We start from the raw sequence: 15,390 nt of genomic DNA on the forward strand, positions 1-15,390 counted from the left end.
GTCTTCGAAACGAGTTCGCTCGCGAGGGAGGGAAGTTTTTAAAGAAGGGTAGCGTCTCGAAAGTTTCTCGAGGGATTTCCACGCTCGTGTCAAGCCCATTGAAAATGAGCGGGGCTAGCGGTGAACGGGGGGTAAGAAGGAAGAGCAGAAAGTAGATCTGGGCGGAGGAGGTCTATGAGAAGCGAACTATTGAAACGCGAACCAGAAACGACCGATGAGAAATCTTCATCTTGCCGTACGAATAAATAAATATGTATGCCAACGTGCGGCATTAGCGGGAAGTAACTTTTCCTTTGGAAGAAACGTGAAAAACTTGCGAATCCACGAACGTCTACCTGGTACACTCTACTTGAACCGAACAAGTATTGATTCACCGACGCGACGCGTCGCGACGACGGATATCCTTCGTAAAATTAAGAAGACGGTATATGTATATTTTTCTTATTAGCTGTTATCAGGAATAGTGTTTAACAAAAAAACTCGACACCGATGAAATGAACAATTATTCGAATTGTTTTTATCGCGAATAAAGATTCTTCGATGGAATACATTGAAAAGCGATCTAATCCGACCGGATTATCACGATATCGTCGCGTCGCGTCGAAGCATTAAACCTTCACAATGGGGAGAAAAGAAGCGAATACTCCCCTGAAAAACCGAATAATGCTGTGAAAACGTTCCTGACATTAATACCATCAAACAATACGGACCGTTTGCTGGTACGCTTCGAAGGAAATGAACAATACGCAAAAGAGACGAGACAAAAGTGTCGGGAAATGGGAAGATTTTAACAGGAGGAATGTTTAATTATTTTATTCGACTAATTGAAATCGTTGTTTTCTGAAAGTATCGTAGTTTTTGTGTGATGAAAATAACCGTTTTATGGAATTTCTATTTTTACGTACTTATTACACATATTTGTCATTATATGTACTTCGTGCCTGATCTTATGAACAGAATGCACTGTTTTCAAAATTTAATGCAAATAAATCAAAAATTCGTTAAATGAAACAATGGAAAACTGTAAAAAGGTAGCTTTATTTGATACAATATTTGTTATACAGAAAAGTGTATTTCAATTGATTACGATGTTCAACACGTGTACATTGCATATATTCTCGACAAATCAGCAACAACCAATGGAAACGGGAGTAATGATTTTACTCTTTGCTACCGCTTTGTCGGCAAATCGAATTGCAACGCATAAACGTTGCATTGTTACGTTTTGTACCTCTCCAACTCTACATTCTCGATTCTGTTCTCTTTTCTTTGCTTCGCTACATTTCATTGCTTTATTTTCCGCTTTAAAAACGTACAGATGGAAAATAGAAAGGTTTCCCGGCAGGGTGCTTTTCATTCGAAAAAGATCTATTATTCTACCGTATATTTGTGTTAAAAAAACAGCGTGAACGTTTTATGAAACAACAATCAAGAACGATGAAGCGAAATAACAGGAGCATGATTGAGAAATTCACTGTTCATTGATACATATGCCGAAATTGTTTTGTTCCTTGAAAAATTCTGCCGATAAGTAGTTTTCTTTAGCGTTTTAAATAAACACGCCAAGTTAGAGCATTCCGTTGCTCAACTTTTGTTTCAATTCGTTTTTAGCAACTTTTCCGGTATTGGTGGTCGGAATTTTGCCCAAAAATTTGACATCGCTCAGAGTGTAATAATCAGGCATATTACTTTCAAAGTGTTTCATCAGTTCGCTTTCAGTTACCTGGAATTAAAGACGATGAAAATTTATATAATTTAAATAATCACAAATTAAACGTGAACATTGTTGCAAATAATTACCTCCTTGTTCGGTACTTTGATCACGAAAGCAACCGGAAGTTCTCCCTCGAGTTCAGCCGGTACGGCTACCACTGCCGCTCTATACACCGAAGGATGTCGTTCAAGAATAGTCTCCATTTCCGTGACCGATAGACAACAGTCTTTGTACTTGATAAAATCCGACATCCTGCCAACTATGAACACCTCTCCGTCATCGTCGTAGTAACCGATGTCACCAGTGTGAACCCATCCTAACGAAACAAATAACGTGCTCGCAATACGGAAAATGTTTAGCGATACGTTAATAGAGACAAACCTTTCGAATCGATAGCTTTTTTAGTCGCCTCAGGATTCTTCAGATATCCTTTTAGCTGCGTGTCTGTCATTACACAGATCTCTCCCTGTTTATTCGGGCCTAACGCCTCTCCCGTTTCCGTGCTGACGATTTTGACTTTGACACCCTCTCGAACGTAACCGCAGCCACCAGGTTTAAAATTTTTGTTCGTTTGCCCGGTGATGCAGTTCCCAACGTCGGTCGAACCTGAAACAAAGTTCGCCGGATACCTAATTCCTGTTCATCTATCTTACATTGATAGCAGGCGAAAGAAAAAGAGAGTACCGTATGCTTGCAAAAGATTTATTCGTGGTAGAAGTTCGTTCATCGCTTTGTGAATGTCACGACTGAACGGGGAGCCACCAAACCTGATAGTCTTCAGGTTCGTCGAACGATACAGTTCTATTAAGCCCAACTTGTAGATTTGTCTGATCTGATTTGTGTCCGCTCCGTAATATTCCACCTGAAACGAGATTCCGTCATCGCTTGACCTAAATATCAAAGCGAGTCAATTTACCTTATATTTTTTTATCACTTCACCGTAATATTTCGCTTCTTTGTAATCGTCGACGATGACTCTGGTTGAATTACCGCGAAACGCTTCCATCATGAATAAGATGCAATAAATCCATCGTAAACCTGCTATGCACAAAGAAACACTGTCTTTTGCGAAAATGGCATAGTCTGGGTGCAGCATCGTCTTGAAGCTCAGGTGACTCAGTTCCGCCATTTTTGGCGTCCCAGTCGAACCAGAAGTCCCGATGTACATGACTGTCTGCTTTGGATCCTCGATCTTTGCGCAACGAAATTTCTCCACCTCGGACAACTTTCTGTTTTTTAAAATATCATTCAGAGACACTTCGTTAGGGACTCCGTCTTCGAACACTATTCTTTGTATTTTCGTATTCAGCTCGTTCTGTGCAGCATCGAAATTCTCTACCGCAAATTCGTGGAGGAAAATCACTTTCGGCGAGACTGTACTTAGAAAATGCTGAAAAACACCTGAAACAGAGTTGAACAATTTCTTCAGGACACTTCAGATCTAGGGGTACATATGTTACTTATCTTCAACATTGAGTTGAAATATTTCTGTTATTATAGGTATACGTATATTGCAAGTTAAAAAAGATAGAAAGTGACAAAAGAATTGATTACGTGTAGGTAATTCGTGATACTCCACGGCACAAATGGCACCGATGTATATGGAGGCCAGGAAGGGGACGTAATTGTCGAAATGACAAGAGGTACAAATGCCCACTACGTCTCCTGGTTTGATTCCTTGTTCTTTCAACCAAATTGCACACTTTATAGTTCTCTCTCTCATTTCTCTATACGTAACTTGCTTCCCTGTAGCGGCGTCTATCTAAAACGTGCACCAATGAAGGACGTTTAATTTAGGATATAGGTAGACCAACAATATCGGTTAAAGTTGTACCTGTCCCACTAGATCTGGTTTCTTCTGAAAAATTTCCAGGATTATGTCCCCGACATTGTTATGCGTCTCAGGGTGTACCATTTTTTTTCCGATAAGAATATTGTCCTTGATGGTGAAATTCGCCTAAACGAGATACGAATACAAAACAGACTATATTTCTTGAAATATCATCTTTTATGTTGCTTTTTATTTATCTGTAAACTTATTTCAGTCCGAAACTCGTTGAACCAATCTTACGCATAATTCGTAACTCTTGATTTCGTTTTTACTATCAACGTTTAATTTATTCATTTATCAGCGTAGCTTATCTAACCCTGATGAAGCCAAATTCAATTGATTCAAAAAAAAAGAGGGAGAGAAAAAAAAAAATAAAAACAATAAAACAACTTACACCCGAATGCTACGAATTACTTACGTAATATCGTTTGCAAACACCTACCTGATTCTTATGCGGATCGTGTTTCGTCCCGTTCATCATCTTTAACTTTTATTTCTTTTATCAATTTACAGAAAATATTTTTGTTACTTTCGGAGACGTCGATACCGTTCGACATACGGCTTCACGTGGTGTCCGTTTAACTGTATGATGTTTCGAATTCTGAACAATTTAACAGTTTCTCAGTGTTTTATAGCGTTATAAGTAGATATCATTTGTTTACTTTCTGACAGGGTCGAGAAATGCCGAGTCTCGAACTTGTTTATTTGATTACAACATATCCGTGATTGCTAAGGCGCTCATTCCTGGCTTACAAATTCTACATAGTCGATGATTTGTTATCTGTAGTCGATTGGTTCATGAATATGTGTGCTGTTTCATTCGAACGCGTGCGAGAAATTATCAAGTGTCAGGCGATGATAAACTAATAATCGTGATCGGTCGAAATTCATAAACGCTTAAATTTTTATAAATTTCCTAAGTACAGTGATTTAAAGTATTCGTGAATCTTTATAAATTCGATCTCTAACGACGCGATACGAAAAAAGCGGAATAGAGTATTTTATCCTATTTTTTAGAATGTTCACAGTCCCGTGTAAAAAGTTATTATCTCGCATACTTAAGCAAAATTTTGTCCCCTGCCTTAGATTCGCTGATAATTCTGATGACATTGGTGATAATAATTTCAGAGAAAGGTACAATAATAATCAGATCCCGAACGCTTATGCAAATAGATGTTACGTTATTGCGCGAGGAAAATTTGTGAGTGAAAGAATTAATCAACGTTTGCAATATTCTTTCCCTCGTCGTAAAGTGGAGGATTCCATGCTCCAAGCATTTTTAAGCGATTTTATTAACTTTTCTTGTTGAAAATTTCATTGGTTCGAAGCTTCTGTCGATGGGACGGTTTTCTGTCTGGCAAGAAATCGATTTAATTAACGTCAACGCTCCTCTTTACCCTGGACGCTTTTATAATAAAAGCCAAAGGATGCCTATATGCTTTGGAAAAAAAAAAACACCCACGCAGTCAAGTACACGTGGCTTTGATTTTTTTTGACAAATCATCGAATATAACTGAGAAAGATTTTTATTATCGCTCTATACCTATCTATGTATGGTTATTAAGTCAAGATTAAGATTACGCTATAATCTTACAGTTGCATCATCGATCTTATTTTTTATATTTTTTTAGGCATTAAATTCTTATTTTTAGGCCGCTTTAACTGTCGATAAATTAATTATACACGAACAAGTGACGACTGATTTCTTTTAGACCAATGACTTGTGTTTATACTTATGTTGTGTATAATAATCTTGATTTAAATCTCACAAAATTTATCGTCTGTTTGGCGAGTTCCTAATCACAGTGTCAATCTTAGAATAAGTAATACAATCAATTTGTCGCGTAAACATAGATAAAAATTGATACTAAACAAACAGAAGTAAAAGTAACAGAGAAGAATAAAATGAGGCGAATGAAATTTAAAAAATGCGAAACTATAGAGTCATGAAAATCCCGAGAACAAGTGCGATACTTTCCTAACATCTTGTATGTAAATAAGTATAATGACTCACATACGATTGTTCGTACACGCGTAAAATCCTAAGAAACGTGTAGAAATCATTTTTCCTTTTCCTGAACTTACAATGCAACAGTATTTCATTATCGACGCGTTTTACACAATTTGATATTTCTTGATGTACGCCATCGACGCGTTCATTTCCCCGGGAATTCCTGATAATCAGCGCTGAATAATTAATACCCTCAAGCAATGAGAAATGGTAGAAGCAAATAATTGTTGGTAAAAAGCAATAAACCGAGCGTGAAAGTGATATTTATTCGATTGTACCAAATTTAAAGTACCATTATTGCGATCAACGCGTTAAATGAGTAAATAAAGTTACAAATTAAACTTATAATAATCAGATTAGAGAAACGAGCGTATCATTTTGGTATGTGAAAATGTTTGAGTGACTGTACGTCGATCGGTCGAATGTGTCATGAATTTCCAACAGGATCGTAAAGAACATACTTCACGAGGAAAGCTTCCACCGACTGATACGTGACCCTTGTCCGCAGTGACATTTCCAGATTTCATATTTCTTACACTCGTGACCAACCACCACGTCCTGCTTTTCTCCCTCTTTCACCCTTCTTCAGATTTTTACCCATCCACTCCACTCCACCCTACTCCGCTCCACTTGTCACGTTTTCCTTCCTTTTTCTTATTTTTTATTTTATTTTTATTTTTATCTTTTTTTTTTCGTTGAAATCATCCTTGGCTTATTATTATAATCGATTTACGTGCAAAATGAATTGGAGCCTGTCTATTTATCGTGAAAGATTCAATGGTAATAACGATTGAATTTTGTCGGAGCAGCAAAAGCGAATATTTAATTCTTCCCCGATGTATACCTTCTATAGAAACGTGAACAAATTTCAGCGTTTCTTCATCGAATAGAGCTAACCATTTCATTTAACCATAAAATAAAGCATTTATTTTCAACGACGCCGTTTTCTTGCCTCGCTGAACAGACGGAAGGTTAAATCCAGAGATGGCAACGATTTAAATGAAAAGAAATCAAATCATGGAACTGAACTGGTCGATTTTCTCTTGTTCGTTCGTAAGAAATAATAAACCCCTTCATCGATTAAAATGATTATTACATCGACTTTACCATTTCGTTAAAACAAAAGCTGATTAATTATCTTTGAATAAACTGCCTGTGAGCAGAAAGAAATATACCAGGAACTCCTTTAATATCGTATTCGTATATTGAAAGAGGATCAAGAGCTTTTTCTTTTAAAGTAGAAACCGAGAAAAACAACGAAACGAACGATCGACGAAGAAGCAGAGATGAAAGATAAGGAAGATCGGAAGAAAGGATGAAAAGTATCGTGAAGAAGAAAGACAGAAGGTGCAATTGTCTTGTAGCAAAAGCATGGATAGAGTTCCGCGACTGTGGAGAGTGCCTTAAAGCTCTTGCTGAACTGGCGACGAATACGCGAACGGTTCATCCATATTCAGTGATTGTACAGGAAACCGGGAAAGACCGAGAACTTTGCTACTTTTAAGGTGCACGAAAGCGTACAGTACCGATTCCTGTGACATCGCGAACATTTTCAAACTAACTACCATCTATACTCGTATTCCGTAGTCGTTTCTTAACTCTCGACAACGTCATATTTCTTCTTTATACGAAACGTATACATACTCGTACGTATAAATCGAGTGGGGTCAATTTAATCGTACACGAAGCACACGTTGAATCTCAATGGCCAAACTTGAGAGAAAATATTTTTCTTCATTTTACAAAATATTTAACTACCTGTATTGGGTAATATTAATTACAATGCTTCCATAGAAGGATGTTTAAGCAACACTGCGAATAGCAGCTTCCCATTTCGGTCTTTAAACACAGAAAATGGCAAAACTATTCGTTAAAACTTAATTGAGAGAGAAAATATTTTTCTTCATTTTACAAAATATTTTGTTACCTGTATTGGGTAATATTAACCACAATGCTTCCATAGAAGGATGTTTAAGCAACACTGCGAATAGCAGCTTCCCATTTCGGTCTTTAAACACAAGAAAATGGCAAAACTATTCGTCTTTCGAGACACGGTTTCGTTGCTTTGCGAATATACGCTTGAACGCCTCGAAAAGCTCTTGAAATATAGCATGAACATTTGTTTGTTTGTATCGTTGCTTGTGCAAACGCAGAAGCCGCACTTTTGCCGTCCTAATGAGAACAGGAAATCGTGAGAACCGGCTTGGCCGCTAATTTGCAGGAATAAATTCGTAAGCTGAACAGTCTACGTTAGAAACGTTGGGAGATTCGGATACTCATTGTCAGAATCATTTCGGTTACCGTGCCGTACAAAATACCGTCTTTATTCGAGTGTCTGGAATTAGCAGGTGACTAGAAAAGGAGGAATGGCAACGAAATTGCTTTCATGTTTCAAACTATCTACATGCACGCCGTATCCTGTCTCGTCGTTTGACCACTCGCTGAAAAATAATATTCGCAGCTTACTCTCTTGTCTTTGATAAACGAATTCTAAAGCTCTGCACGCACCCGAACGCGATGAAAATAGAGCGTGCAAAGAAGAAGGTGAGTAATATCGTAATAATTAAAATATAATTAAAGTATTCAATTACTCTTGAATATTTTCATCGCGATGAAAAACAAGAAACAGTTTCCTCGTTCTCTCTGGATTTAACGAAATTCAGCCAGCGGGTAGTCGAACAATCGACTGCCCTTTGTTTCCGTTACGTTCGCTTTACCAGTTGACGCTGTTCAATGAACTTAAAAAGAATTAAAAAAATAAAAAGAAAGGAGCGAGGTAAAGTTCAAAAGGTCCCAGTGTAAAGCGACGCGGATTGAACGGAGAAAGCGGGAAAGCGAAAAAGCGATCGTGCTTTGAACGAAATCGTTTCGACTCGGCGAAATGACCGTATTTCCATGTCGCGACGAGCCCCTTTCAGCATTTTCATCGCTGTCGGTCGTCGACAGTTTTGTCCAGGCCCCTATTTATCGTGCTTTCTTCTACTCGAGAGTCCGGGCAAACGTTGAACAGGAAGGAAAATTGAAAAATTCAGACTACCGGCTGCCGTTAAACTAGAAACACGAGTCTCCGGCTTAAAAGCGAATGCTTCGCCCTCCTTGCTTTTCCCTCCTCGGATCTCAGGCTTTCCTTCGAACGGAACGACCGGTAGAAAATCCACGGTGAAACGAACGGTGCTGCGAAAACCGGGTATCCGTGAATCGCCAATGCTATACGTCGTTTTGGAAAATTGACGAAATCTCGTGAAAACTATTCCGAAGCTCTCGAAGCGAATCGACCGAAGGAATCCGAAGAAGAAGAAAACCGGCTTATACTTTCCAGACGATACTTTATTTATTTTCCTAAAGATACTTAAAAGAAATTGCAAAACGAAAGACGAAGCATACTCGAATATTCTCTTTTCAATTACTTTCGCTACACAGTAGATACATTTCGCGTCATGTTTCAACCGGCCTATATAAGAATCGGTAAAATCAAGATTGACAAAAATATATATGTAAGTTGTTCGCGCAAATATTTCTACTAAATCGAATTGTATCAGGGAAAATCGGGAGATATGTAGAGCCGTACACGATGGGTAATAACGTTGACGGTATCTCGCGGAAGCTGCTCAACGGACGTCGTCTAGGATTCAGTAGAAGCGGTGGACCGAATAGAAGCTTATCGATCCAATTTCCTGGGATCAACCGGTGTGAGCTTAGAAGCTGCGCGCAGTGCTGATCACGAGTGGATTAAGGACATCTTAAGACTTCGGCACGCGCCTCCTTGCAGGCGTAAGCCGTTTCCAACCAACGAGCACCCATCACGTATACAACCGTCACTGCAAGCATGACCCTATTGTGCTAAGAGCACAAGATTTCATCCTAAATCTTCTTTCTATCTTTTTCTTTTTACCTTCTCCCTTTTAATCAGCTTCGCATCCGAACAATTTATTCGATCCAGTTTGTTCATCTGCGAAAGTTCTTCTTATTACCTTTCCTTTATCCTTATTTAACTAGTTAAATAACTAGGTTAACGTTGATGTTAATCAGAGACGACGTATTCTATTCTTCCTTAGCTCGATTTCCAAAAATTTCGTTCATTCGAATCGTTCTGATTTCAAATGGATTTTTGCACCCAATGTTAACGATGTTTCGAGAGATTGTCTCGCAGATTTGTGACGACCATCTTCGATTAGCTTGGCATTTAATGGTTTCTCACTGTACTCGACAGATGAACCGTCAACCAAGGAGTTTCTCCTCGAATAAGGGTGGTTTCCTCAGTTACGTAAGCATAACGTAGATTTTTTCGTGACAGCAAGCCACGCGGCAAGAAAGCTTTCTAGTGGATAGGTTCTTGTGACAAGAAAACGGTTTCCCGTCGTTTTCCTCGATGGCCGACCGCTACCGCGTAGCGTACATGCTCAGGATATTTTCGTCAAACGTCGAAACCGATGTGTACCAAGCGAATACGAAAAAGGGAAGATGCGAGGTTCGAATGAAAACGCCCAGGCCCGCGTTCCTAGAAGCACTTACGGCTTCGTACGAAACGCGTCTGAAGTTTACGTCTATCGTCTGGATCTAACGATAAGAGATACCTTATCGTTTAGAATAGTCACGTTAAAAAATTCATTCGTTTTGGACTTTTTTTTTTTTAACAATTGGGCAATAAGTGGTTGGTTGGTTGGGAATAAACAGAAAGAGAAAGAGATTTTATTGTCACACACTTGTATTTATAAGCAGTGTCTGACTTCTTTTTTTCCTGAAGTAACAAAATTTCACCAACTATCGATACATAAATAACAAATATCGATTGAACGACATCGTCGACTTGGTTGGATGTTGGCTGAAAAAACCATCGCACCTGTCAGTTTATCTGTTTCCGTATCCGTTGCTTTGACGTTTCCTCGCCACGTTCGCTATATCCATTTTTCACTTTGTGTTGACCACTGGTTCGCGACTCGTCTACTGCCTCTTTGTTTTTATATCTAGCGCGATGTCACTGTTGGACCAATGAAAATAAAAGATCGCCAACAACGAGAGTTGAATGGTAAGCTTCGTCGCGAGCCTTGTTTGTTCGATAGTTCTGAAATAAATTTCGATTTCTATTGACAGGTATTAGGTGGATACATAAATAAACAAAGATTATTTAACACTGTCACTATAGGTACTCTGAATTAATAGATTGACAGTCTGGAAGACATTGTTCAGTTACTCCATTCTCTTTGTTCTGTAATATATCTTTGGTTCCATTTTCATTCTCTTCCATCCTTTGTCTTCTAACCTATTATCTTATTTGTTTCTTTCATTAAAGAATCCATTCACCTTTATTTTTTTCTTCTCCTCAGACGCGTTTCTGTTCTCAACAAGAAACCACGCTGTTACCTAGTTAAGGTTTTCATCTTCTTTGCAGTCTTCGTTTCTGCCTTCTTCTGTTCCCTTTGTCTCTGGCGATATCGAATTAACATTTCCTTTTCTTTCCGAGCTGCACAGGTATAAATACCTGTTACTCGTGTCGCGCGCGTAATTGAACCACGGATTCCAAGAGAATTGCATCGTCGCATCGTAGCTGTATGCAGCTTGTTAAATTGTAAAAAAGGCTTATTGTACCGTGTACTGTGTTTCTGGTTTAACAATTGTCGCGGTGAAATTACGGTTGGATATCAAAGACGGACCGTTTTCAATCCACATCGTTTCGATCCTGTTACTATTTCGAGCAATACATACGTGATGCGTTAATTTAGCGGATACACACAGCACATACACGGAATACCTTTCCCCGGGGATAAATTTCGTCCCCGTGTGCGAGCAACGATACTCATTATCGAACACACTGGAACACTTCGTCCCTATGTGTCGTTATTAAAGGTCCTTCGGATTAATAACAATTTGTCGGGATTTCACGGAATATCTGGGTCAGCGTTCGCTTACAAGCCGCTCTAATTCCCCTCGGCTTTACGTCGCGCGTTAACGTATACGCTCAGCTTTTTCGTCACGTGGAATTTTCAATTTCAGTTGGAATTTCGTGCGGGTTAGTCTCGACTCGACCATGGCCACTAAAAGTTTAGTACCGGCCCTAAGTAGACGTCGAGCGGTGACGCGTGCTTGAAGGGACAATTTCTCATTGCTTGCTGTAACGTAACGTTTGTACAAAGTTGCGATACGTTGAAAACGGATTAACGATCTATAGCACCGTATCGAGTTCCAGTTCACGCGAAACTCGGTAAACTTGAGAGAAATTCTTGCCCTTTCCTCGACGAATTTTCGTATTCGTTACAAAACGAAACGTATAAATCGTATAATTAAATCATTGTACTGTATCGATCCTGTAGTCGACGCTTATGTACGTATACAGAAAGTAATCAGTAGCAATTTGAACATAAATACATCAGGTTTGAGTAGCATTACTAGCTCCAATATTACCTGCACCTGCCCCCTGTCACATATTAACGCACGCGTGTCACCCGCTACTCCGACGTGGATTAAGAACGGATAATCCTGGATTTCGGTCAACGTGACACCTACACGTGTACCTTACTCAGCTGGTGTATCGGCACGAACCGCGTGTCCGTCGACCGAACCGGAAAACTCCTCGTTTTTCCTGAACCGGATTCACGCTGAACGTTCCTCCAAAGCGGTCCTGTAAACTTGATCTTGCTCGAGACGATATTTGTAGACCGAAAGGGTTGACCGAGATGTCGCAAGCTTACGCGAAATTGAGAAGATTTAGTTAGAAGCATCTGTGTTCCTATTTTTCAAAAAATAAATATATAATATTGCAACAGTTGCAGCGTTGCAACAGCTGGCTCAGAGAAGTGCATGTAGCTTTGTAAACAATCGAGAGGGAAGGATTTCCAGGGTGAAGGGTTAAACATAGAGGGCGGTAATTAGAAGAGAAAGCGGGAATGGGCAGAAGGGTTAATTGGTCGGTCAGTGCTCGAGGGATCCAGGGATCCAGGGATTCGGAGAAGGAGGGCGAGTTTGCGTACGTGTTTAGCCCGTTCGCACACTTTTGCTTCGTCTGGCAGACGTTTCTGTGGTCGTGGTGTGAACTCCTGCACGCGGTCGCCACGGCTTTGTTTTATTTGGCGGGCTGCGTGGCTTCGTGCTCTGCCTACGGCATTACCCTCGCGAGCGTGCACGTTAAAAGTCTCGTTGACGTCGTTCCGACCGCCACTCGGGCCACACCTCCGGGGAAATTGTGAAAAATGATTATTCCTGGCTACCGCACACACGTTCTACTGGGAATTCTTACTCGACATCTACGGACGTTTCGAATCCAAAGTACGTGTGCTGCTTCGTGGAAAGTAAACATCGCGTTAAACACAGGCATTTTCGGGCGTGCTGTTGTCTTTCCCGACTTTTATTGCTCGCGTGGATGAATAATGGAAAAATTTTGCAAATTTCCACCAGCTTTCTCCGTCGACGAACAATATAAAGTGGATGTAGGTTCTTCGGGAAATTGGTACGTACGTAACGTGTGTATTTTCGAGTGATCTTCGAAACGGCAATTAACAAATTGAACGGGCATACGTATTATGACGATATTAATGAGGAAATAACGAGTAATTTAAATAGCCTCTGCGTCGGATGAGAAGAAGCGAGAGCTCGTTCGGATGATCAGTATCGACGTTCCTGTCGTTTCGTAAGCCGGATTAATAACGCACACTGGCAACTGGCAACGTCAATCGAAGCAACGCAATCAGTATATCCTGCCAGATGTGGATCGCTGATCAACGCCGTTCCATCGGGGATCATTAATCTGTCATCGGCAGTCATCGCGATACTCTCAATTTCTCTTCTTTTCTAATAGATATCGACGAAAAAGCTTCGTTATTCCAACAAAATAGAATGAAATTTCAAAGTTACATTTAAAATAAGTGATATAACCATAAGAATATCGAAACAGAAAGCGTCGATATTACCTTTCCGTCCAATCGATTCATCACTCAAAGATTCAATTTCAATTGACATTTCGTTGTCTCATCAGCAGATCATCGATCTCAACTGTTTCCTGGATTTCCTGATGACGGACGGTAATTACAGTCAGCGGTAGTTACGCAAAGGTGTTTCATGGGAGAAGTGGATTTCAGTGTTGACCCAAAAACCGCGAACGACTGCGGCCGATCGCTTTGAATGTGAGTTGAAACTCGCGATAGGTCAATGGAACGGTACGTGTAACGTACGTACGATATACAGACAATATGTAGAATAAACGTCGGTAACGTTGATCATTTTAGCTTATTTAATTAGGTAAATAGCGTCCCTTGTGTCGTATAACGCAAGTGGGTAGCAAATGATCGAAGGAGTAGTTGTAGAAAAGCTAGTGGAAAGAATCGGCTGATAAGATTCGCGATTTAACTGATATTTTCACGCGGAACGCTTTGAACCTAAATTGGGTTATTAGAACGCCAGGCAACAGAGGATATCGGTTCAGAAGGTAAAAGCGTCTTTTCGCTCTGCAGCGTCACGATTCCGAGTCTTTGTGAAGAAAAATCAATCTGCTCGATCCTTTTTACTCTCTCTTTCTCGGTTCCTTTTCGTCTTTTCTTTTTTTTTTCTTTCTCTTCCCTTTTAAATTGCCTCGAACGATCGAGGCGACATATAAAATGCACTCCCCTCAATCTTGGCACCGCTTCGGCACGCAGTCGTGCTTTTCTTTCATAGACGATATCGATATCATCCTCCTCGAGCTGTGAAAATCAAGAAAAGGATTACAGGCTGTTTAGAAAAGAACAACCGAGTCGGTTACTTTTCGACGACGAACCGTGAAAAATATCGCGTTTTTCGATAATTTAATAAACGAACATAGAGAAATTTTTTCCATTAAAAGTCAGTGGTAACGACAGCGTTAAAACAGAATATCTACTAACGATTAACCGTTTATCTTGGCGCAATTTCAGAAAGCTAACCAGATATTGGTAGCAAGGGACTGATGGTTGTAATGTTTTACGAGCACCACTATCTCTACGTAACGGAAAATACGGACGGTTCGATGAATGAATCTAGATAGCGTTAGATAAGCGTAGAATACAGGAAAATGGTTGTTGAATAGCGTTACGTGTCCCTAAGCACGCTAAAACGGCTGTTGGGTAACACCCGTTTCTCTATACACGCTACCTTTGCTGCCTTCCATCTGTTCCTTCTATCTTCAATCTCCTCATCCTCCTATTCTTTTCTTTTTTCCTTTGCTTTTCATCTTGCTTTTGTGTCTCGTCGTATTTTTCTTACTCTATACCCCTTTCTTTTATTCTTCTCCAGCACCGTTGAGTAAAAACTTGTACCTACTGTTTGTAATAAAAATGAATGCAAGAGTTTAATACGTATAATTAATAAAATATTCAGAGCACCGGGTCGTATGATTTGTCACGATACCAAGGCATCGTGAAAGTAGTACTTGGGGCTAAAAGGGTTCATCCTGTGTAGTCATTTCGTCGCAGTGACGTCACAAGAGTAATTAACTGACGGCAGTGTTAATTTACTTCCGTTTCACAGCAAACTTGTATCGCAGTAACAAATATCTACTGTTTGTCGGGGGATGAAAATTCACCTCAAACCCGTTTCTCCTTCGATGTCTAATTACCATTAGTCCTGGTAACCGTCGAACAGAGGCCAGGTTGGAAACTTTATCATAAACGCAATGCAACACGCGAGCGCGTATTTACGTACACTCGTGTATGCCAGTGTACAGGTATATACCTGGTCGAAAATCGATTGGGGCGTGTCGGGGATCGAGGACATTTGCGACCGCGAGCAACGATAGTGTGGCCGTTCATTCGGTGTCATTCGGTCGAGCATGCGAGCCGCGAGCGCGAGAATTAATTAAATTATTCTCGAGCGCGACACGGTTCGGTCAAC

At 40.0% G+C, this 15,390-nt stretch overlaps 1 protein-coding gene across 1 annotated transcript; it reads right to left on the reverse strand.

Annotated features, from left to right (window-relative positions):
- Positions 1–1,369: 1,369 nt before the first annotated feature.
- On the reverse strand, positions 1,370–4,142 carry LOC114877374 (4-coumarate--CoA ligase 3-like). The gene is made up of 8 exons (XM_029189883.2): positions 3,988–4,142; positions 3,549–3,671; positions 3,269–3,476; positions 2,631–3,115; positions 2,399–2,576; positions 2,096–2,320; positions 1,801–2,030; positions 1,370–1,723 (listed from the first exon to the last, which is right to left on the reverse strand). Exons 1-8 carry the CDS (start codon positions 4,024–4,026, stop codon positions 1,568–1,570), a joined length of 1,644 nt encoding a protein of 547 aa, XP_029045716.2. The 5' UTR covers positions 4,027–4,142; the 3' UTR covers positions 1,370–1,567.
- Between the last annotated feature and the right edge of the window lie 11,248 nt (positions 4,143–15,390).

Source organism: Osmia bicornis, chromosome 15 (genome assembly GCF_907164935.1).
Source record: "Osmia bicornis bicornis chromosome 15, iOsmBic2.1, whole genome shotgun sequence".
Lineage (NCBI taxonomy): Eukaryota > Metazoa > Arthropoda > Insecta > Hymenoptera > Megachilidae > Osmia > Osmia bicornis.

Coding starts and splice junctions, on each gene's coding strand:
- LOC114877374 (XM_029189883.2), bottom strand. CDS start 4,026: ATGATGAACGGGACGAAACACGATCCGCATAAGAATCAG. Junction 3,672..3,987: donor ACGATCCGCATAAGAATCAG/GTAGGTGTTTGC, acceptor TATCTCGTTTAG/GCGAATTTCACCATCAAGGA. Junction 2,577..2,630: donor AAGTGATAAAAAAATATAAG/GTAAATTGACTC, acceptor ATCTCGTTTCAG/GTGGAATATTACGGAGCGGA.